The 22,229-nt window shown below is 39.5% G+C and overlaps 1 protein-coding gene across 1 annotated transcript; it reads left to right on the top strand.

The window, feature by feature from the left end:
• The first annotated feature begins 14,460 nt into the window (after nucleotides 1-14,460).
• Nucleotides 14,461-20,147, top strand: LOC149012090 (Ankyrin repeat family protein). The gene is made up of 2 exons (XM_089159499.1): nucleotides 14,461-14,671; nucleotides 19,022-20,147. Exons 1-2 carry the CDS (start codon nucleotides 14,517-14,519, stop codon nucleotides 19,653-19,655), a joined length of 789 nt encoding a protein of 262 aa, XP_089015625.1. The 5' UTR covers nucleotides 14,461-14,516; the 3' UTR covers nucleotides 19,656-20,147.
• The last annotated feature ends 2,082 nt before the right edge of the window (nucleotides 20,148-22,229 follow it).

Here is a 22,229-nt window from a genome sequence, read left to right as displayed (position 1 = left end):
GAATTACAAACTTTAAAACTTTCAAAACATTTTATTTCTTTTTCTTTTTCCGACACTTTTGGTTTCACTTTTTCTTTTCTCCATGGCTACTAGCACATGGGTAACTTTTTTTCTTCTGCATGGCTACTAGCACACGCAGTAAAAAACATTTTGACTTTGATGAAAATACATGGCTATTAACACATGGAAAACTACTGTTGAATAGAACACTGAAATACATAAATAATGTTTACCAAAAGAAAAAAGAAATACATAAATAATGAAAGAATGATGGAAACTCAATTCTCCTAGGTAGGATTCAAAGAATGATGTTTTCGATTCAAATAGAGACTTTGTTGATCTTCTATTGGGTGAAAAGTAGATTTCATTAGCAAAGCCTTTGTCTTCATGGGAACAACGACAAAGACAAAGACCTAATATCGATTTGGAAGAAAAGGGGAAGATAGAACCCAAATTGGGTTTGGGCTTCAGCGGGTTTCACTAGGAATACTTTTTTTTTTTTTTTATCTTGGCCCCCTTGGATCAGCATATTCTACAAGACAAACTTTCAAACCTCAATAGGCACTCCTCTAGAGATTTCCTCCAAGGAGAGGAGCTGTAATAACTCCCATAATTCTAACTCGGGATCCGTATTGCAGGTTCGAGTACCTGAAGTTCTAGTCAGAAGAAGCTATGGGCTATTTGGATTGAGGCCCATGATCTCTACCCTAAACCCATGGATCAATTTTCCATTTTGGGAACCCAAAGAAGATCTAGTGGAAAACTTGATGGACTGGGCAGATGGATGTCTAGCATGAGACAAGTTGAGTTTTGAAGATGTCCGAGATCAAAGTAAGGACCCCCACCCCACATGTTGGTTTAAGTTAGATTGGTGTCGGGATCAACCAGATGAGCAAAGCACCCAAGTACTAAAAAGTACTAGGGGGTGGTTGCTTAAGGCTATTGATTGACCCAACCAACAGCCCCAAGCAACTGGTCATTCTATTTGCTGGTTTTAAACCCTATTTTGCCCCCCGACCCTCTATAAATAGTCATACATGACCTAATTTCGTATTATTTTATTTGTGGAGGCTATTGTGGACGGTTGGGAGATAGTGTACATGTGGTTGGTGGTGAAGGAGTCTCAAATCGCAAAGAAGGCTTGGACTCACTTAGACTTTCTAATATTTTGGATGTTAGTTGAACACACTCTCTTCTTACTCTTTTTTTCTCTATTATTAGAGTGTTGTTCCTCCCTCTAGAATTTTGTAATGGTGAGTTGGAATATTTAGAATCATTCCCATCAATGATTATGACTAGATCACGCCCGAAGATGGATTTTTATATCTGGATCAAAGGCTAATTTTGTTGAATGAGATGAAATGGATTCTAAATCTTCCTCTTCTGTAATCTAGAATGTGTTGATCTCTCAAGGGTCTTGAGGATGAAATTCGAATTTGGGTCAACCCAAAAATAGATCAAGAATGGGTGATCAAAAGTTTGAATTTTGGACTTGGATTTGTGCCCAAGAAGGGAGCGGTTGATTGGCCCAACCAACCACCCTGAGCAATTGGCTAGGTCACAATGGGCATATCAGATTGATTTTTGCTCCGTTTGATCTTAGACTTTAATGAAACTTATTAACTTTAATCTAGGTGATCTCTAAGATCTGTGAGAGTATTTGTTTGAGATAATTAATATCTTTCAATGATAATTCTGCTACGTCAGGTAAGGCTGCAATTACATATATGTTTTGACATGTGATATGATAACTGTCTAATACTTTGAATGTGCATATAGTCTTATAACTTGTTGTAACAATAGTTTTAATTGATTGCTTGATGATAATATGTTGTGCATAATGATTAGATGTACTTGACTTATTATTTGATATGGAGTGATGCATTGGTGTGACTATGATGGAGGATTATCCTTGCTGGGTATTTTTAGCTTGGGATATCATGGACTGTGGTATGAAACATTGTTCTTTGATTTTCCTAGCACTATCATGGTTGTTGGATTACATATCTAGGAGATCTAGACTGCATGGTTAGGTACCTTTATATGCTACTACCCTTTCGACAGGGGTATTGAAGCTGAATGGCCTGTGATAATAGTGATGTGACTCTCTTTCATCCTATAGTGGTATCCAATTTGTGTAGAGACTCAGTGGTCCACTGTTAATCTTGCAATGGTAGGGTTGGTCTTATGGGCATCCAATAAGCGGCTTGGGAGTCATAAGGGGTCATGAGAGCATCCTCCCCAACAATATGTGGATGACCATAGGGTTAGGGAATGGAATCCAATAGAGGTAATCATTCTATGAGGATTCTTATTCCTAGGTAGAGAATGATATGGAACCGAGTTGGTTGGTGCCATAGGGGAGGTATCCGGACCATATGTAGTATGATACTGTAGGACGTTGCATTGGGTTAGAATCCTTGACATGCGCTAGTGCTCATGCCAATGGTTGTGGAGAGAGATTGTAGACCTAAACCCTAGCCATGATTGATTGACGAAGACCGTACCCCTTGCTCGGGACCCCAACGAAGGTAGCCATTTCATGAGGGCTTAAAGCATGTCTGCCCTATTAGTGACTTGCCTGGTTAGCTATCAAATACATTCATACTATTGCACATATTCTTTTCTTCATTATATTTATCATATTTATGATTCTTATATGTGTATGAGATTGTTGCTTTACTATGTTCGTTAGAAATCATCCTTTATGGATTGCTTCTATTTTATTTAAATGACTATACTGACGTGGGAGAAGTTCAATATGTCTAGGAGAACCCCACTAAAGAGACTGTGAAGACATCAATGGGAAGTGGCGTTGCACAACACAAAGCCTCCTGCGGGTGCATGGAGTGCGCTTATAACACCTATTGACGGCAAGAGAATTCAGGTGGTCTGCCATTTAGATAGATCAATGAGGGATGGTTTGTCACATGCCCCCAATTGGTACCCTATGTGGCATACCCGAGTGTGTGATCCATAGCCCCGAAGATCAAGTATCGAGGAAATCATCCTCCCACATATGCAATAACATAATCATGAACAAAAATAATCAATGTTTTAATACTATAAACAAAATATCTAAATCAGAAAATGAATATCAGTATAATTAGAGTGTGGAAATTGATACCAGATGTAAGCACATCAAAAAGAAGTAGAGTGAGGCAGAATCTGTAAAATCCGGCCTTATCCTGATCCTGACCCGGCTAGGATTTTTGTATTGTTGTAGGTCCGAAGACCCAAAGTGGAGGTAGAAGAGACTTGTGGGCCCTCTTAGTTGAAGATTCAATGCTTGATCCAGAGCCTATGGACATTGACAGTGATGCCCCTTACTTGAGCACATTGTCAGTGTTTAGTGAAAATCTACGCATCGAAGAAGATTGAATTAGTTGAAGCACCTATTGAACCCTTGTGCTCAATCCGAAGGTATTTCTTGAAACTAGACTTGTTGATTGACTTGTAAGAGAAAACCCGACTCAATTCGAATCAGTCTGGCATTCCAAATCCCTGTTCTAAGGTTGCTGTCAGCCTTGGTCGACTGCTTGGTCGTGACCAGTCGACCAGCTAGTTGACCAGCCAGTCGACCAACAGTAATGAAATTTGAAAATTTACAAAATTACTTACCATTTTGACCCTAGCTTTTTGGAACTCGTGAATGAAGGTCTACCCCAATCATTGGCACTCCAGAGAACGAATATTGGCACTCTCTTGGCCCTCTCTTGGTGTTTGTGAAGATCCTTGACTCCAACCATTAGTTTTCCATCTCAATCATCAACTCAATGTATGATTTCTCTTAATTTTCTTCAAATCTACTCAATCTTTTATTAAATTATAATCCTTGGGGCATGGTTGAAGTGCTGCAACCTTGCAAACACTTGGCCATGAGTTCCCCCATTCATTTTCATCAATCTCAATTCATTCTTGCTATGATTATGTTCACCTACATTACAATCCCATGATTCCTTTCATTTCAACATATTCTTTAATTCAAATTGATGTGTAGATGTATACTAGATTTGAATTACTTTTGATTCATGATTCTAATATAGTTCTTATCATCCCCTTAATTAATTCCCCATCAATTCTTGCTATTGCAATCGATTCCAATTCAATATGTGATGTTTAGCATATAGAACATAGGGTTTCAATTTGGGTATTCACAATTGGACCGTTGGATCGTGATAATTTTTGGTGGGTAGTGTCCCCATTTTGCCATAATAATGCCCTCCAAGTTTCATGTCGATCGGAGCTCCAGAAGATCAGTTTCGGGCCAAATCCCCAATTCTGCCCATAATTGTTAAGCTTTGGTCGACTGCTTGGTCGACTAACAGTCGACCAGCCAGTCGACCAAGATATGACAACAAGTCTGTTTGTGGCCAAAATGCTTTGTTTGATCTCCGATTCGATTGCTTTCTTCTCTAATGTTGATTATATGTTGTCTAGGGTACAAACACTGACTTTTGGGCTATTCTTGGTGACTCTTGATTTATTCCCGACTAGATTAAGGTAAGGACGGTTGTTACCTCAAGTACGTTGATTATGCAAATATACTCCTACTTTGGAAACTTAGTAAATATACTTCATATGTGTACTCCTTAGCCATATATGACTGTTAGATGTATTTTTTTTATCAGCAATAGTATGTTACATGTCATTCGAAATATCATGCTTAACTATTCTTTATGATTATGTATATGATTAATCATGTTATGATATGCCTTTGTTTATATGATGAATTATTGATCATGTATGATATGATGAGATTGAGCTTGTGAATGACTACATATGACTTGGGATTGGGAAGTGTCCTACCGACACTTCTGTCCTTGGACATCGGAGGGAATAGTATGGGATGTTCTCCGAAGGTGTCCATCGACACTTTCCCGGGTTATTGGATGACATACATAGGATTGTCTAGGTGTATGGCTAGGACTAATCCTTGTTGTATCAGACCCGAATCGGAAGGGTATTGAGACCGAGCGACCCGTGGTAGAGTATGGTTGATGGGCACTCAAGACCGGTAACCACCCCGTGAGAGGACATAAACCATACTGCAGATACTCGAAAGGGGCCATTTATTGGTAGGGTTGCAAATGGATAGACCTGGGCTCACGGGCGCTCAAGACCAGTAACCAATCCATGAGATGACATGAGAGCTTCCCGTTTACCATTTTTGGATGACCAATAGGGTTGATGAGTCTGTAATCCGAGTTGGTTGTAGCCATAGGATACGCTGACTCTAGTGTGAAGGATACGGAACCGAGTTCATCGGTGCCATAGGGAAAGTATCCGGATCTGACATGATACGACTGAGTAAATGACTTGCATTGGGCTAGGCTTCGCCGTGACATGCGCCAATACTTATACCAATGGTGATGTGAGAGAGTGGTGACCAAATCCCCAACCATGGTTTCTAATGAGGACTTTACCCAATTACCCCCGCAGACCGATATCATGTATGATTGAGGGGGAGTGACTGACGACTTAAAGAAGTATGGTGCTATGGCTTAAAGCATTTCTACCTTAGTGACTAGCATACTCAGAGTTAGAATCATATTTCATTATTGTCTCATATCATCTTGCATCATATTGTGACTTGTATCGTATGATTCATGTATTGTGGAATGATTCGCCTTGTTGAGTTCTTTGAACTCATTTCTTGTCTGCAATTGTTTTTAGACATATCTGCAGGTACTGAAGACATTGATGGCTCCTACTATGAGGCGGCACAGGATCCCTCATACTACGATGAAGGTCCTAGCTATTACGAAGATTATGGTAAAGGTGCCGAGGGTGATTACCCTCCATACTAGAGTTAGCCCGACCTTGATTTGGGAGAGGCCATGCTAGGTCTCCTTTGTGTACACTTACGAGGATACTCTATATTTGACGGAGGAGACTCTAGCCTAGGCCCTTATGTCTTTTGGAACCCGGATATGTTGTAATAACTCTTTTAGATTTACTCTTTAATTTTGGGATTTGTAACTAAATTGATTAACCATTTCCGCTGCTTTGGAGAAGGAGTGACTTCTGATCACTTCCTTTCTCTTTTGAGACTTTCTTGTTATGTATTTGATACTTGATATTTCCGCACTCTGATTGATTATCTTTTCTTATTCACTTGATATAATTATTACTTGCTTAGAACCCTGATTTTATTGTTCATGATTATGTTATCGTGTATGTGGGAGGCATGGCCGCTCGATCCTTGATCCTCGGGCTGTGGATCACATTCCCGGGTTAGCCAGATAGGATACCGGCTGGGTGGATGTGACAGAATCTCACTCCACAATTATAGCGGAATGTAGCATGTAAGTCTAAAAAGAATTACAAATGTTTCTAAAGGAAAGTAAGGAAAGAAAGTCGAACTGAACTACGAGTATTCTATTCTATAGATAACGTCTTCAAAATCGTGAACTTCATCAATCCAACACAAATGCTCCCATTCTACGTTATGTCTAATCGTAGTACGCAACGTGATCGCTCATGGGATCATCAGTCTGATCTTCATTGTTGCCAGCACCTTGCGTGTAGTACGCTTCATCGGCTTGCACTTCATCGTATTGTCCTTCATAGTAGTCAGTACCTGTAGAATAATCTAACAAAAAGATTGTACAAAAAGGAGTGAGTTCGAATGAACTCAACAATCAAGTTAATCATAACAACATAAATAACATGCTGCAGAACATAACAAGATGCAATGCAATATGAAACAGATAATGTATGTATACATCTAAACTCTATGTATGCTAGTCTCTATAGGTAGACATGCTTTAAGTCATCGCACCATACTTCTTTGGGTAAGTCTTAGTCACTTGGCTCCGGTTGGTAATGGGTCCTTCATCCCTCGAGACAATCCATGGCTGGGGGTTAGGTCACCGCTCTCTCACATCACCATTGGTCTAAGTATTGGCGCATATCAGGGTTTAGCCTAGCCAAATGCAAGTCTTCTACTTAGTCATATCAACTTAGTTCCAGATACGTCCATTCCTCGACCCTAGCGATCCTTTCCGATATCCTTCACACTAGAGTCCCCATAGTCCCTGACTACGGACTCATCAACCCTATTGGTCATCCACATATGGTAAACGGGAAGCCCTCATGTCCCCTCATGGGTTGGTTATCGGCCTTGAGCACCCATGAGCCTAAGTCTATCCATATGCAACCCTCCCAATAAATGGCCCCCACAATGTGATTCCTGTCCTCTCACGGGTTGGTTACCGGTCTTGAGCGCCCAAGAATCCCCATTGCTACCACGGGTCGTTCGGTCTCAATACCCTTCCGACTAGGGTCTGATATGACGAGGACATCCTAGCCAAACACTGCTAGACAGTCCTAGGTATGACAACCAACAATTCAGGAAAGTGTCAATGGGCATCTTTGGAGAACATCCCATACTATTCCCTCCAATGTCCAAGGACAGAAGTGTCAAAGGACACCTCCCAATCCCAAATCATACTTAATCAATCACATTCTCAGATCGGTCATGACATACACAATCAACACCTCTTCATACAAAAGAGGATGTAAAAGCATGATTCAATCATTAAACAATATGCAGTAATAAACACTTCATATAATCTTAAATAATGAAAAAGAAAACATAAATAAAGTGCTACTGTACTTACAGTAGTACATCATAAGTATAAAATACAATATCAGTAGTTAAACTCAGAGTTTCTAAAATTAGAAACCAACATATATGCGATCTATGTTATTATGAAATAACTGTCCTTACCTTAATTATTGTCGAAGATAATCCAAATATCAAAGAGAGAGGTTCCAAACTTAGCAATTAAACCTCTAACAATCATAGATACAACATTAGGAAAAAAGTCTACAAGATTGGAGAGCAAACGAATCAAACTGAGCGAAAAAACCAGAGCTTCGACTTCATTGGTCGATTGGTTGGTCTATTGACCCAGTCGACCAACAGGGTCAGTACGAAGCAAACACACGGAAAATTTGATCCGAAACTCAATCTACAGGGTTCGGAACTTCACGAAACTTGGAGGAAAATTTTAGAATAGTATTCTAACACTAAAGGAGCAAAGGTTAGGCCCTAATAATGATTAAAAACACTACTTTCCAATTTGAAATCATGGTTTCCCCAATTGGGTGAAAACCCTAGAATTCGATGAAAAATACACTATGAAATCACGGAAAAGACTAGGGATGATTTAGATCTCATCCAAGAAAAAGGTAATCAAACACAAGTATGTCATGAAAATTAGATTCAGTCGGCTAAGAAATTAGATCCATAAGAAGAATTAGGGATTCAAAAAGGTCTTACAAGGATTAGGGTTGAGATCCCTATGCTGATCATAAACCCTTAAGAAAAGAATGAGATCATGGAAGAGATGGTTGCAAGGATGCAGCATCTTCTTCTCAATCTCGACCAAGAACAAGATCGAAAGATAAATCATGACACTAAAGAGATTACTAACCTTGAATTGGTAGATTAAAGATGAGAGACTTCAGAGCTTGCGGAGAATTCTTCGAAATCGTTGAAGAGAGTTTCGAACGAGTCTTCCCATGTTCTCTGAGTGTTTTGGAGGCAGAGGATACTAAGAAACACGAAGTGTGCTAAAATAGAAAGTGAAAAACCCTAAAATTGGATTTTCTCGGATTTAACACACTGTTGGTCGACTGGCCCAGTTGACCAATCAATCGACCAATCAGGTTAGCAAGGCCCAAACAGGGAATTGGAGGATCAAATGAACACCAAACCTAAAGAGCTTTTACACACACATCAAGTGACATACTTAGGGTGTAGAAATGCCTTCGAACCAAGTCAGATAATACTCCAAGTCTTTCAACTAATCTCATCTTCAGTCAGGTGTAGTTTCCTTTCTAGTTCAGAGCAAGTTTCCATAATTGGAACACCAACATCAACACCCATGGGTTCAAAGTCAAACTTCATATCTTCCACTTAGATGGCCCATAGTTGACTTCTTCCTTTACTCCGGGTCATCGGACCTACAAACAAAAGGGTTTCACATGGTTTCATGACTCCTTTTATCAAGAGATTAGAAGAGAAAAATGATAGCCCCGAGAAAGACAAGAATAATAATTAGACTTTTATTTTTTTTTCTTCCGCTGAAATACCCTTTTTAGACACATTTTTCTCATTCATCCCTTGGATTATATTCTTTCCTTTTTTGGATTTTAGACACTTGTATATCATTTTATTTAATTATTAAATTGTTTTTTGCTCTCGATTTGATGTTGTGTGCATTTATTATTATTGATGGCTAAACTGTAGATTTGTGACTATGGATTACACCCATGGGTTGTGGGGTGGGACTGACACCAGTGGGTGGGGTGTGACAGGAGGTGTCACATCGACCCAGCCGGTATCCTATCTAGCATACCCGAGTGTGTTCCACAACCTCAAAGATCCAGTATTCGAGGAAATCATCCTCCCACATTTACAATAATATAATTGTGAACAAGATTTAAATGAAAGTTAACTATATTAATCAAAAGATCAAGATAAGATTCAAAGAATACAATCAGAGTGCGAAAAATGATACCAATAGAATAAATCAAATGTAGAGTGTAGCAGAAATATACTCTACAGTAGCAACGGAAAAGTAGATCAAAAAGAAAGATTACAATGGTTCCCAAAATAAAAGGGAAAAACAAAACTAAACTAAGGTCTCATCGAATCTATAAAGTAAAATATCCAAAAAGAGAAAGAGACGATGTTCCCATCGCTAGCACGCAAGTGCTAGAGTCGGACCAATCCTGATAAGCTTTGGTCTTGTACTAGTAGTCTTCACTGTTGTACTCACCGTAGCCAGTACCTTGTGTACTGTATAATTCATCAGCTTGGTGTTCATAGTATTGACCATCAATATCATTAGTACCTGTAGATAAGTCTAACAAAGATGTTGCAAAAAGGAGTGAGTTCAAAAGAACTCAGCAAGGCAGTTCATTCCATAATAAAATAATAACACATGATAGCAAATCATATAGGATGCAATATGATATGAAATAGACAATGCAGATATGCTTCTAACTCTATGCATGTTGGTCTCTATTGGCAGACATGCTTTAAGTCATAGCACCATACTCCTCTGGGTAGGGTCCAAATCACTCTCCCTCAACCATCTAGGTGTCTTGGTTCTCTGGTTGGCAATGGGTCCTGCATCCCTCTTGGACATTCCTTGGCTGGGGTTTAGGTCAACACTCTCTCGCTCCTCCATTTGGTTTGAGTACTGGTGTAAGTCAAGGTTAAGCCTAACTAAATGCAAGTCTTCTACTTAGTTATATCAACTTAGATCCAGATACTTCCATTCCTCCCCTCTCGGGATCCTTTCCGGTATCCTTCTCCCTAGAGTCAGCGTATCCTATGGCTACAACCAACTCAGACTACGAACTCATCAACCCTATTGGTCAACCACAAATAGCTAACAAGTAGTTCCCATGTCCTCTCACGGGTTGGATACCGGTCTTGAGCGCCCATGAGCCCGTGTTCCACTCTGCAACCCTACCAATGAATGGCCCCCACAATGTGATCCATGTCCTCTCACGGGTTGGTTATAGGTCTTAAGTGCCCACAAATCCCCATTGCTACCACGGGTTGCTCAGTCTCAATTCCCTTCCGGTCGGGTCTAATATAACAGAGACATCCTAGCCAAACACTTTTAGACATGCCCTAGGTATGTCAACCAGTAATTAGGGAAAGCACCAAGGGGCACCATAGGAATGCGTCCCATACCACCTCCACTGGTGTCCAATGACAGAAACGCCGAAAGGGCATTCCCCATTCCCCAATCACAATCTAGGCAATCACATTCCCAAATCAGTCATTCACAAGCACAACTGATAATACAAACATAAGTAAGTAATTATTCATACAAGATTGAAATAATAATTGAGTCACATAACAAGTACTACTGTAGTTGAGAAACTACAGCAGCAATAAAATTATAAGAAAGCTACTAAAACAGTAGTATGATCAAGTAATCTAATTAATTACAAGTAAACATGTATATGAGGTTATTAAGGATCAACCGTCCTTACCTTAAACAATTTTCGAAGAATTCTAGAGAAATAAGAGAGGTCCAAAACTAGCGAATAAACCCTAAACAAGCATATAACAATCATTAGGAATAAGCCCTAGAAGATTAGAAGTCAAACGGATCAAATCGGACAAAGGAACAAGCTGGTGTCACTATTGGCAGCCTGGTCCAGTCGACCAACCAGTAGACCAATAGGGCAGAAAATCCTAAATTGGTCATAACTTTTTCCTTTGAAGTCTGATTGCTCCGAAATTCAAAAGGGAGTTTCCCAAAAGCATACTAAGACTATCTATAAATATCTAAGCATCAAAACATGGTAAAAAGTTAGAATCCTAATTGAACCATAAGATTAAGGTTTCATCGCATATAGTCCATGGATCTCATGGAAAGATTAGGGAGAATAAATATTCACCCTAGGTCAAGAAAAATAGAAATTTATAATCAAGAAAGGTGTTAGGGAGGATCCAACAAATTAAAAGAGAATTATGATTCCCAATTTGGGTATCCTCTCATGAGGGTTACCAAAGAGTTTCCTCCTAAAATCAACCACTTTGGTTTCCTAAGGTAGAAAGGGGAAATGAGAGCCACCCAACAATTATGGGGATACAAGGAAAAGTTGTAACACTGTGTGAGACCTTTCCCACAATTACCAAGATAGGTAGAAAAATAATGAGGGAGTAATCAAGATCTTTGGTAAGATCAATTTTAAGAACATCGCCATATGGCTTCAAGAACATAGAGTGAATGGGGGGATTCACTCTAGGGCTAATAGAATTAGAGGAAAGGCCATTACAATAGTGTAATACATATCTCATAGTCAAGAGATCAAAAGAATAGAAGAGAGAATAGATCAAAGAAGAAACAATTCAATTACTAACCTTTGTAGAAGAAGCATCGATGAAGAAACTCGAACGGATGCTTGGGGATCTTCCTTGGCTTTGAAGAAGAGGTTCTAGGGTTCTTCCCACGTTCTCCAAAGGTTTAGAATTGATTATGAGTGAAAAACACGGAGTTCCCTTTAAATAGAACAAAACCCCTAAAAAAATCAGAGTTTTTTCCAATTTGACCCTACTGATCACTGTTGCTCAATTGGTTGGTTGACTGGCCAGTCGACCAATCAGTCTACCAACGATGTATGCAACTCCAAAATAGGGAATTAATGGTCCAAACCTCAATATCTTTGGATGGACTTCTCACAACTCATCAAACAACTTACCTAGCATGGAGGGATGCCTTCAAACCATGTCCAAATAGGCTTTAGGTCCAACAATCAGGCTCTCATTCATCAATGTGCAGTTTCTTCTACAACTTAGACAAAGTTTCCAAGTATGGAACACCATCATCGATTTCAATGTGTTTTGGGTCAAACACCATGTCTTCCATTGAGATGGCCCATGGTTGCCTTCTACCTTCACTTTAGGTCTTCGGATCTACAAACAAGAGGGTTTCCGGATTAGGGTTAGTCCTGAATTTCACAGGAGGAGTCCAGATCCAATTATAATAACCAACAACAACAATAATATGTCTTATTCCAACTAAATTGAGTCGGGTACATGGATTCTTGCTCTCTAATCAATTATGTTTGAGACCATGTTAGTTACAAGATTTAAACTATGCATATCATTTCCTACCACTTCACTTAAAGTTATCTTTGGTTTGTCCCTAACTCTTTTAGTTTCTTCAATTTGGATTATATCACTTATTTGTACAGAACATTTATAAACTTGCGTTGAACGTGATCGCACTATCTCAAACGGCTTTTTCATAGCTTATTAATATGATCATTCTTTATCTTATCTTTCTTTGTTTTGCCACTCATCTATCTAAGCATTATGATTTCTATTACACTGAGTTTATATGATTCTTTTTGACAATCCAACACTCTGCACCATATATCATAATTGGTTGAGCGACGGTCCTTGAAAATTTGAATTCTTGACCCTTATTTATAAGAGCAAATTGCATTGGCACCCCAAAATAGAGATTGTAAAGCACTGACACCCCATTTTATGTTTAAAAAACACAAACACCCCATTCATTAAACACACTGGTCCATTCTATTAGTAAAATCATTAACCACAGTTTGTTTGTTTTTTATTCCAAAAATACCCTTACCAACCCTTAAAACCCTAACCCCAATTTGTTCTCTCTCATCACCGTCTCCAGTTCTGGTCCGATATCTGTAACTAGAACTCGTGAAGTTCTTCTTTGTTAATTCTCGTTAGCTTTTGATACCTCCGCCTAGCGTTATCCACCATCTCAGCATAATATCATCTCTCCCTCTTTTGCTTATAAAACCCCCTGTCATTCCCTTCAATTTCTCTCCTGATCTTCCTACTTCAAATCAATTCTACATTTCTCAATCTTCAACTTCAAGCCAATTTAGAAGCTAGGTAGATCTCTTCATAATAGTGTTTTTCTCTCCGGCGGTTTCTATGGAAGCACCGGAAATCTCAATTATTACGATAAGCGCTCTCGCGAATCGAAGAGGAGGCTGCTATTGCGGATGATGAGTCGCGGCCGGGCTTCGATCCCCGTTGTTGGGTAGCGGCGCGCAGCTCTGCTTTGTATGATAGTAAGACTTTGGCCATCGATGAATTCAAAGACACCAAAATTAAGCTAGTGTCAAAGAGATTCATGAGAAGAGAAAGAAAGGAATCCGCATCGCATGGAATCTAAGAAGAAATGAACCAGCAAGCTGAAGGAATTGAGATGAGAAAGAACAATAGGGCTTCTTCGGTGGTGGTTTTAAGCGGATGGGCGGAGCTTCCATGGAAGGTGAAGGTGGGTTGGCTGGCGGGGTCCACTAAGAATAAAAGCAAGCATTTTGAAGGAAGCATTTTGAAGAGCACGTGGGCGCGGGGACCACTGCTGCTAAGAGCGAAGCATTGCAATTTGCAAAAATCACATGCTTGCGTGCATAATTTGCATAGACCTCCCGTGGACGAGCGATGTGATGAGCTCGCTCCTCCTCCTCCTCAACTTTATCAGACGACGAAGACAAACTGTTCAACTCACCATTATTCGACAATCAGAGACTGTCCGACGAAGATTTCCGCTTTGCCGGAGGAAGGTGGAGACGGTGAAGCAGAGGAGAGCCGAGTGATGAGAGAGAACAAATTGGGGTTAGGGTTTTAAGGGTTGGTAAGGGTATTTTTGGAATAAAAAACAAATTGTGGGTTAATGGTTTTACTAACAGAATGGACCAGTGTGTTTAATGAATGGGGTGTTTGTGTTTTTTAAACATAAAATGGGGTGTCAGTGCTTTACAGTCTCTATTTTGGGGTGCCAGTGCAATTTGCTCTATTTATAATGATACTTGCATTGGACCAGCAACCGGTTTGGCAAAAAAAAAAAAAAAAAAAGACCAGCCAACCGGATCACCCTTTATGAATCCACATGTACGCAGATGGAGGGGCTTCACCTGGGAAAAATGAAAAGGGCGCAGCGGCACAGGTAGGGGCTTCCTAGGTAGCTCGTTTGCTCTGCATGTCGGCCGAGAAAATGGGAAACCCTGGAAACAGCCAGGACTCCGGCATGGATATTCACGCAGCCGCAAGAACCGGGGACCTTCCCGCCGTTCAAACAATCTGTAGCTCAAATCCTTTAGCTATCAATTCAAGAGATAAGCACTCAAGAACTCCGTATCCTTATTTTGGTTGTTATCTAATACGATGCAATTTTCTTTACTAAATCGTCATATCTATTTCAAAGAAGAAGAGGCAAGAAGAAGAGGCTACCTTATTTTTTCTTCTGTTTTTTTTTTTGAAAATTGAACTCGGTTTCTACAGTTTAGGTCAGTTTGCAGGAATTGGGTTTGTTTCCTTGAGAATATTTGGCTTTGACATAGGATTATTAATTATGCTAGACTGAGATGCATACTCTTTATTTCTCAATACATTAAGATTACAATAGTTGCTTGGTTCAAATGCTTGATATAACTTAATTTGACGTGCTTGGGTGCTGTTCATTTTCTTTACTCAGTGAACCTTAATCATTTGTCAACTATGTTAAGTTGAAGGAGTAAAGGAGAAGAGAAAAAGAAGAAAATGGTGATATGCTATATTTTAGTAATTTAAACTTCTAATCAGGTGCCTCGTTATTCATCAGACTGGCACCAAATATGTGGAGCTTCAAACCGTTGAACTAATCCTAAGTTCGTTTAGGTCACTAGGCAAAATGATAACGATTGCAATTTCTCTAGGACTAGTTCCTACTTTTAGGGTCTTCTCCAAGTTGTTATTGTTATAATGGTCAAGATTGTCCTTCTCTTTTTTGGCGTTCTTCTTTATTTGGATGCAAACTTGCGTTATTGGAATCTGGAAGCACTTCTTCTATTCTTGTTTTGTATTGTGCAGGCTGCAGTTTTTATGTGACTATTATGCTTTCTAATTGATGAAGTTTCCTAGTTCTGTTCATTTAGTGGGACGATTCTTATTAGAAAATCTTTGTTTTTTCATGGATTAATCTGCTTGCTTGATGCTTCTCCCCCCCCTGGGTCACCATTCCTTTCAAATCAACCTTTATTGGCAGATGACCCCGGTTCATTTATTGGGTCAATTCTTCTTAGAAAATCTGGATTATTTTTTCATGGTAATCTGTTTGGTTGACCCCCTCTGTTCACCATTCCCATCAAATCAACCTTTATTGGCAGATGACTCCTATTAACTTTTGTTTTAGTTCCTCTGTCTTGTTGAGTCTATATGTTGGTGACATCAGTTCGCATGGGAGTGCATCACATAAAGTTCTTCCATAAATGAGCAGAACCGCCTTTCTAGACATGGATAGCTGCAATTGCTTACTCGTGTTGGTATGTTGGTGACATCAGTTCGCGTGGGAGTGTATCACATGAAGTTCTTCCATAAATGAACAGAACCGCCTTTGTAGACAGGGATGGCTGCACTTGCTTGCTTGTGTTGAGTTTTTTCTCCCAATTCCACTTTATTTGAAGCCTACAGTCCAATTTGTACTCATCTCTTTCCTGAAATTTGACCTATTTTTACCATCTTGAGCTTCTTAGGCGCATTTTTTTAATTCAAATTTCCATTTTTTTCTGGCAAATTTGTATAGTCCTTTTTGATTCTTCGTCCCATTTGCTGGATTAAGGTGGGTTAAGGCTTGTTTGAAGAACTGTATTTGTGTTCTCCCCCAAATCATGAATGTTTGATAGTTGTTGACCTGTCAATACATGTTAGTCCTTGTTCAAATCATATATGTTAGTTTCAGGGCTGGATCTATGACTCCATGTAGTTCAATTTTTTTTTTCTTTTGAGTAATCCTAGTATTTTTATTTTATTTTATTGGTTTAAAAATTAATTGCTTACGATGTGTTTTGGAAAAAAAGTACTATTTTTACATGATAGATGACATCCAATTTAATATATGTGAGATACAATCACATAATCTATGCTGTTTTTTTTTTGGTTCTTTATTTATTTAAATTATTCAAAATTACTTTGTTTTAGAAAAAATTGATAATGATGATTATGTTTTTAATTAGTTTTACTTAATAATGTAATTAATAATTATAAACAGTAGTTTTAGAAAGCTAAAAGTTCCTAAGCTTTTGGAGTAATTTAGTATGTTCTTTTGTTTTGGGGTCATATTAGACTATTACTGATGTTTTTTAATGATACTTAGTGAGTACTTCTAAGAGATTCCCCAGCAATTAACTTCAAGTAGTCAATATTTTCTCAATCCAACATTTGCTTTCTTAATCCCACAATGGGGGCTTTTATAGTGGCTGAAAAGGTTGCAATCAGGGTCCTGTAGGGACTGAAGAAAACAAAAAAGAGAAGGATGCATTGGCTGCGTCACATCGAATCATTTACCTCTTAACTAACAAACTACCTAATCCCTAATCCCTAACAACTTCCTCTCTTAAAAATGACTTGTAAAACAATTAATAACCCCCATTTGTTTGACCACCTAAGTGATCACATGATCTCTTAAACTGACCCAGAATTGAAAAAAAAAAAAAACTAACCAGCATAACCTGGCTTGGTTGGCTAACTTAAAACTCTTAAATAAACTAAGCAGGGGTCTCATTGAGCCCTGGGTTTCTTGGCCTTCTTCCTCTTAGCTTTCCTGTGGATGTTGGCTTGCATAAACTTTTCCCTGCTTGGAAACATCCATCACTGAATGGTAGATGTCACGTGCCTGCCCATGAGGATCTAGATCAAGCTTCTTGTTGTTTTCAACACAGGTATCCTCTAGATAGTCTTCTTCTCTTCTAAGGCTTTTACTAATGGGACTTTGGGTGATGACCTGAGCCCCTTATTGATACTTGCTCATCTTTTAGGATTTGTTAACATAAGAAAATCATCGGAAAAGGGTTTTTCTTACCCTTTTTTCGCCCTGAACTTTGGAAAATAATGGGAAAATTATTTGAAGTTGTATCCATGTTAGGAAAATCATAATGTAGAATGAACTCATAGTGGGGAATAATTGACACTACTCTGGTTTCTGTCAATATGTGATCCACAATTTTGTCCTCTTTCATTGCGACTGCCCTAGATTTATTCAGTACCTGATGCATAATCTTCTACTCTTCCATTAGAACTGGTGGTTATTCAAAATTAAGGCTGCTTCTTTTGGCTCGGAAAAAATATCTTGGGTAGCTTGGAGGTTAGTAGCCTTTACTGCCCATTCAGCCCATTGGCTCTCTCACTGATGGTTTGTAATATGTCTTAATTGGCTTGGAGAATCTTCAAATCTCTACTTATTTTTGGAGCATTGGAGTTGCTTTTTCAAGCTAAATTTGGGACCCAGGTGGGAGTAACGAGATAATCATGTTTTGATAAGCTCTACCAGTACGGTTGGTTATTCTTCAAACGGTATTATTGGTAGAATAGGGCAAGTAGGAAGTTTTTAAATTTCTCTGATATGAGAATTTAGGTTTCCTTTTTTGTTGTTAGTTTCTTTTGCTCTCTAGATTTCTTGATTTCTTAATCTTCATATCCACAGCTTTCCAGGGTTTCAATTCATCAAGTGCTCTAAGCTTAAGGATGCTGGGTTCAGGTGTGAATTTGGTCACTACTGCTATCTGATGTTGGACGAGTGCAATGTTTGTTGTCTTTGTCTCCACAAACTAATCTATGTTTGAATCCAGGCGGTCAAGTTCAGGGACATTCTAGCTTGACTTTGTTACTTATATCAAGCAGGTGTGTTGGATTATGCATCCTGATTTTGCTACTCTATGATTTTAGTGTTGGTTTTCAACATGGGTATTCTCTTGTTTGGATGTTAATTCAAAATTTTGGAGTCATTTTGTGTGCTCTGTTCAGTTGTGATCAGGTGGTTCTGGTGATTTGCCTTTGCAGTTGGTCTTGCAGTAGAGTGGGGTCTCTTGCATGTTGTGTGTGTTTCTAGGATCCAATTGGCTTTTACTATTCTTGAGGGGGGAGAGTCAGAGATCAAAGGCAAAAACTAAGGTTTTTTGGTCATCATCTACATCTAACCTCCATCATGAAGATGGATATGGAGGAAAGCCAAGCTTCTTATAACATGGTCCTATTAGAATTAATTGAGGTTTTTTTTTTTTCTAGGCTCAAATAATAAAAGGACAAGTAGGTCATTTTAAGTGAACAAGTTTCGAATTGAATAACTCGTAAAGGTAAAATGGACCTTTCCATTCAATCACTAATAGCAGACTAACATCGTCAGGTTTCATCGGGCTCCAAATAAAGGTAATGATAACAAGCAACCAGAGCATAGTACAGGGCGTTTTCTAGTATTTTTCCCATATCAAGTTAAAACATAGCATTTCCTGATTGAAAAGCATCGTTACCTTTTACTGCTGAGAAGTCAATATTTGTACTTTTTTGGCAGACTGGTTTTTGTGACTGAAGTTTGATCTTGATATTAACTGGTGATCTGATTTTGGATGTTCAACTGGCATTTGTTCCATGAATAAACTGTTCTTGAGTTTTGTCTTTTGTAAACAGAAAGTCTATTTTTCCTTTTTTCCTTGACCCAAGTGATTTCTATTGGAGACTCCATTTAGCTGCATGGGCTGGGCAGACACAAGTGGTTAGTTACCTCTGCAAGAACAAAGCTGATGTTGGTGCTGCTGCCATGGATGATATGGGTGCAATTCATTTTGCTGCTCAAAAGGGTCATTTAGAAGTAGTCCGAGTTCTTCTCACATCAGGGGTATCCGTCCAAGCTTCCAACCGTAAAGGCTTGACCTCCTTGCATTATGCTGTTCAAGGTTCCCATCTGGAGCTCATTAAATATTTGATTAAGAGAGGAGCGAATCTGAGTGCAAAGACAAAAGCAGGGAAAATCCCTATTGATCTTGCAAAGAATGAGGAAATTCTCTCATGTCTAGGAGAACATGAGGAGTCATCAAAGAGAGGAGATCTGGAAGGCAAAAACAAAGAATCTGTTGTGGATACGCCACTTGAATTGAAGAGGAGAGGTTCTTCTGGGGAATCTGATCTGCATGAATCATCAGAAAAATGCGCAGATTTGGATGAACATGGTGAAGAAGGAAAAACAAAACCCGCTGAGCTGAAGGTTGAAGATACTAACACGAAGGAAAACCTACCTAAATCCAAGAAGGCAAGAGTTGCTCTAAAGCATCTTTTGACAGAAGACGATACTCAGGAAACAGAGAACTTGTAAAGGATATATGGTTTTAGACCACACCAGGAAAGTTACTTTCATTTCCTTGCTGTAACCTATATAACTCCTAATCATGAAATATGGTCAAACATTACGGTCACCCTTGAGGTTCCTGGCATACAGTAGTATTTGTTGACTGGGTTTATAGAAACCTTGAATACATTGGTTCATGACAATAAGCAAGGGTGAGGTTAGCACTTTTGATACTAGAGATGATAGTTAACAGCAAATGTACTAGATGGAATGGTTGAACATTATATGGTCTGAGAATTGTCCAGGAAGTCTGGAACAACACGAGTAACTTGTTGATCCAGAAAAGCAGCATTCTGGGTGCCTCGGTAGAGCGTCAAGATTTCCACTTACTGGGTATTTTCTGTTCTTCCTTCCTGCAACTTTCTACAAGTACCTATTATTTTCAATGCAAATCCATTTACCCATTCACAGTCCTCTCTCGGTGATTCCTCCAATCACATTTGGAGTCACTTTTCCATATGGGTAAGGTAATGTATCAGCATGTTGTTCCATTGGCTGGATGTCTGTCCCGTGATCAAACTCAATCTAAGAGATTATTTGGACAGTCGCCCGTTGGTTTTAGAGGTTATCGGGTAAATCTGTTGGCATTCCTAGTATTCCAAATCAAATAACCCGTGAATCTCTTGGGGTCCCTCCACCTTCAGCCTGGGATTTCTCAGCCGGTTCATCCTTGTTATCATCCTCCGGAGGAGGATCTATAAAGTCCACGGGATTGGGAATTACTAGGGGCTGAAGCTCAGGAAGACCTTCGGGTCGAGGAATTTGGAGTTCGTCATACAACTTCAGATCAAGAAGCCAGACAGCTTTGACACATCCGGGATAGATGTCTACTCCAACATGAACTTGAGGGCCTGGCCATCCCCTTCCTAAAAGCAAAAGTCGAGAGAGCCACCTTCAAGCCCCTGAATTCAGGAGTCTAGAAATAATCCTCCAGCACTTTCCTCCTGGAACTCCCGGACGTATTGGCCCTCAGTTCCTTGATCATCTTCCTCAACTTTGAATTCTTCTCCTCCTCCTCACCCAGGAGGGTCTTGGCATTGTCCAAATCCTTAGTAACTTTCCCGATCTTTTTCTCGAGAGACCCAACTTTTCCCTTGTATTTCCCCCGACTCTTAGAAAGATCGGCCTTCTCCTTCTTCAAAGGAGCAATTTGTTCCCGAGCCTCCTCAAGATCCTTCCTGGCCTGGACGGAACTATGGTTAGCTTTTCGACAAAGTTCCTCAAAAAGCTTCATCTGGTTCGACTAGTGTCGATCCCGTCTCAACGCCTTGACAAAACAATGGGCTGCCCCAGCTAGGAACCTAAGGGATAGAAAACGTTAGTCTAGATCATCAAAGAAAAAAGAAAAAATAACAATTGAGGAGGAGAAATTACTTGTAACTATCCGAGAAAAATTCCTCATCCCCGGCATCCTTCATATACTCCTGATCAGCCAGAAAGAGTGGTACCCTCAACCCAGTGTCGAGCAACATTCGGGTCAACAAAGACCGAATCCTGGTCGGTCAAGTTCCACTGGGGAACAAAAGCATTGGAAGAACCAACACAGGAGTCGGACTCGTGAATCCTCACCCTCTTGGCAGGTGGAGCACGAGGTGGGTCCAAATCTAGCTCCATTCCGCCCTCGGGGGCAACGACAATAGCTTTTCTCTTGGGACTCTTTATAGTCCTGACCGACAGCTGCAGAAGGCTGACCCACAACCATGGAAGACTTGGCCACAGCAGAAAGAGCAGAAGGCTTGGGCTTTGAAGGCGGTTTCCTCGCCCGGGCAAGAGAAATGGCCCCACTTGCAACAGCCAAAAGATCACTCATGGGAACATCTTCAGCCACTGCACAACAAGAGAAAGATGATCAGGTCAGAAAATAGAAGACAAAGAAAAGATTAATTAGAATGAAGGCTCACCCAGGGAAAAACCCCATAACTGAAGAACAAACTCATACTCCATGGAATACCCATGGACAACAAACTCAATCCCCTTCAACCCGATTGATCCTCCCAACTATATCTGTCACATCCACCCAGCCGGTACCCTATCTGGCATACCCGAGTGTGTGATCCACAGTCCCAAAGATTAGTATCGAGGAAATCAACCTCCCACATTTACAATAATATAATCGAGAACAAGAATAAATCAAAGTTAACTATATAAATCAAGAGATCAAGATCAGATTTAAAGAATTCAATCAAAGTGCGGAAAATGATACCAATAGAATAAATCAAATGTAGAGTGTAGCAGAAATTACTCTACAATAGTAGCAGAAAAGTAGATCAAAATAAAAGAAAGAAAGATTACAATCGATTCCCAAAATGAAAGGGAAAAGAAAAGAAGTAATCAAAACTAAACTAAAGTCTCTTCGAATCTATATAAAACGTAACCATAAGTAAAAGAGATTATGTTCCGTCGTTGGCACACAAGCGATAGAGTCGGACTAATCCTGATAAGCTCCAATCTCGTACTGGTAGTCTTCACCGTTGTAGTCTCCATAGCCAGTATCTTGGGTACCATATGAGTCATCAACTTGGTCTTCATAGTATTGACCAT

Source organism: Hakea prostrata, chromosome 6 (assembly GCF_041222555.1).
Source record: "Hakea prostrata isolate BN-2017 chromosome 6, UWA_Hpros_2, whole genome shotgun sequence".
Taxonomy (NCBI): domain Eukaryota; kingdom Viridiplantae; phylum Streptophyta; class Magnoliopsida; order Proteales; family Proteaceae; genus Hakea; species Hakea prostrata.
Note: the sequence above shows the minus strand (reverse complement) of the source record. Positions and strands in the feature narration are given on the sequence as shown.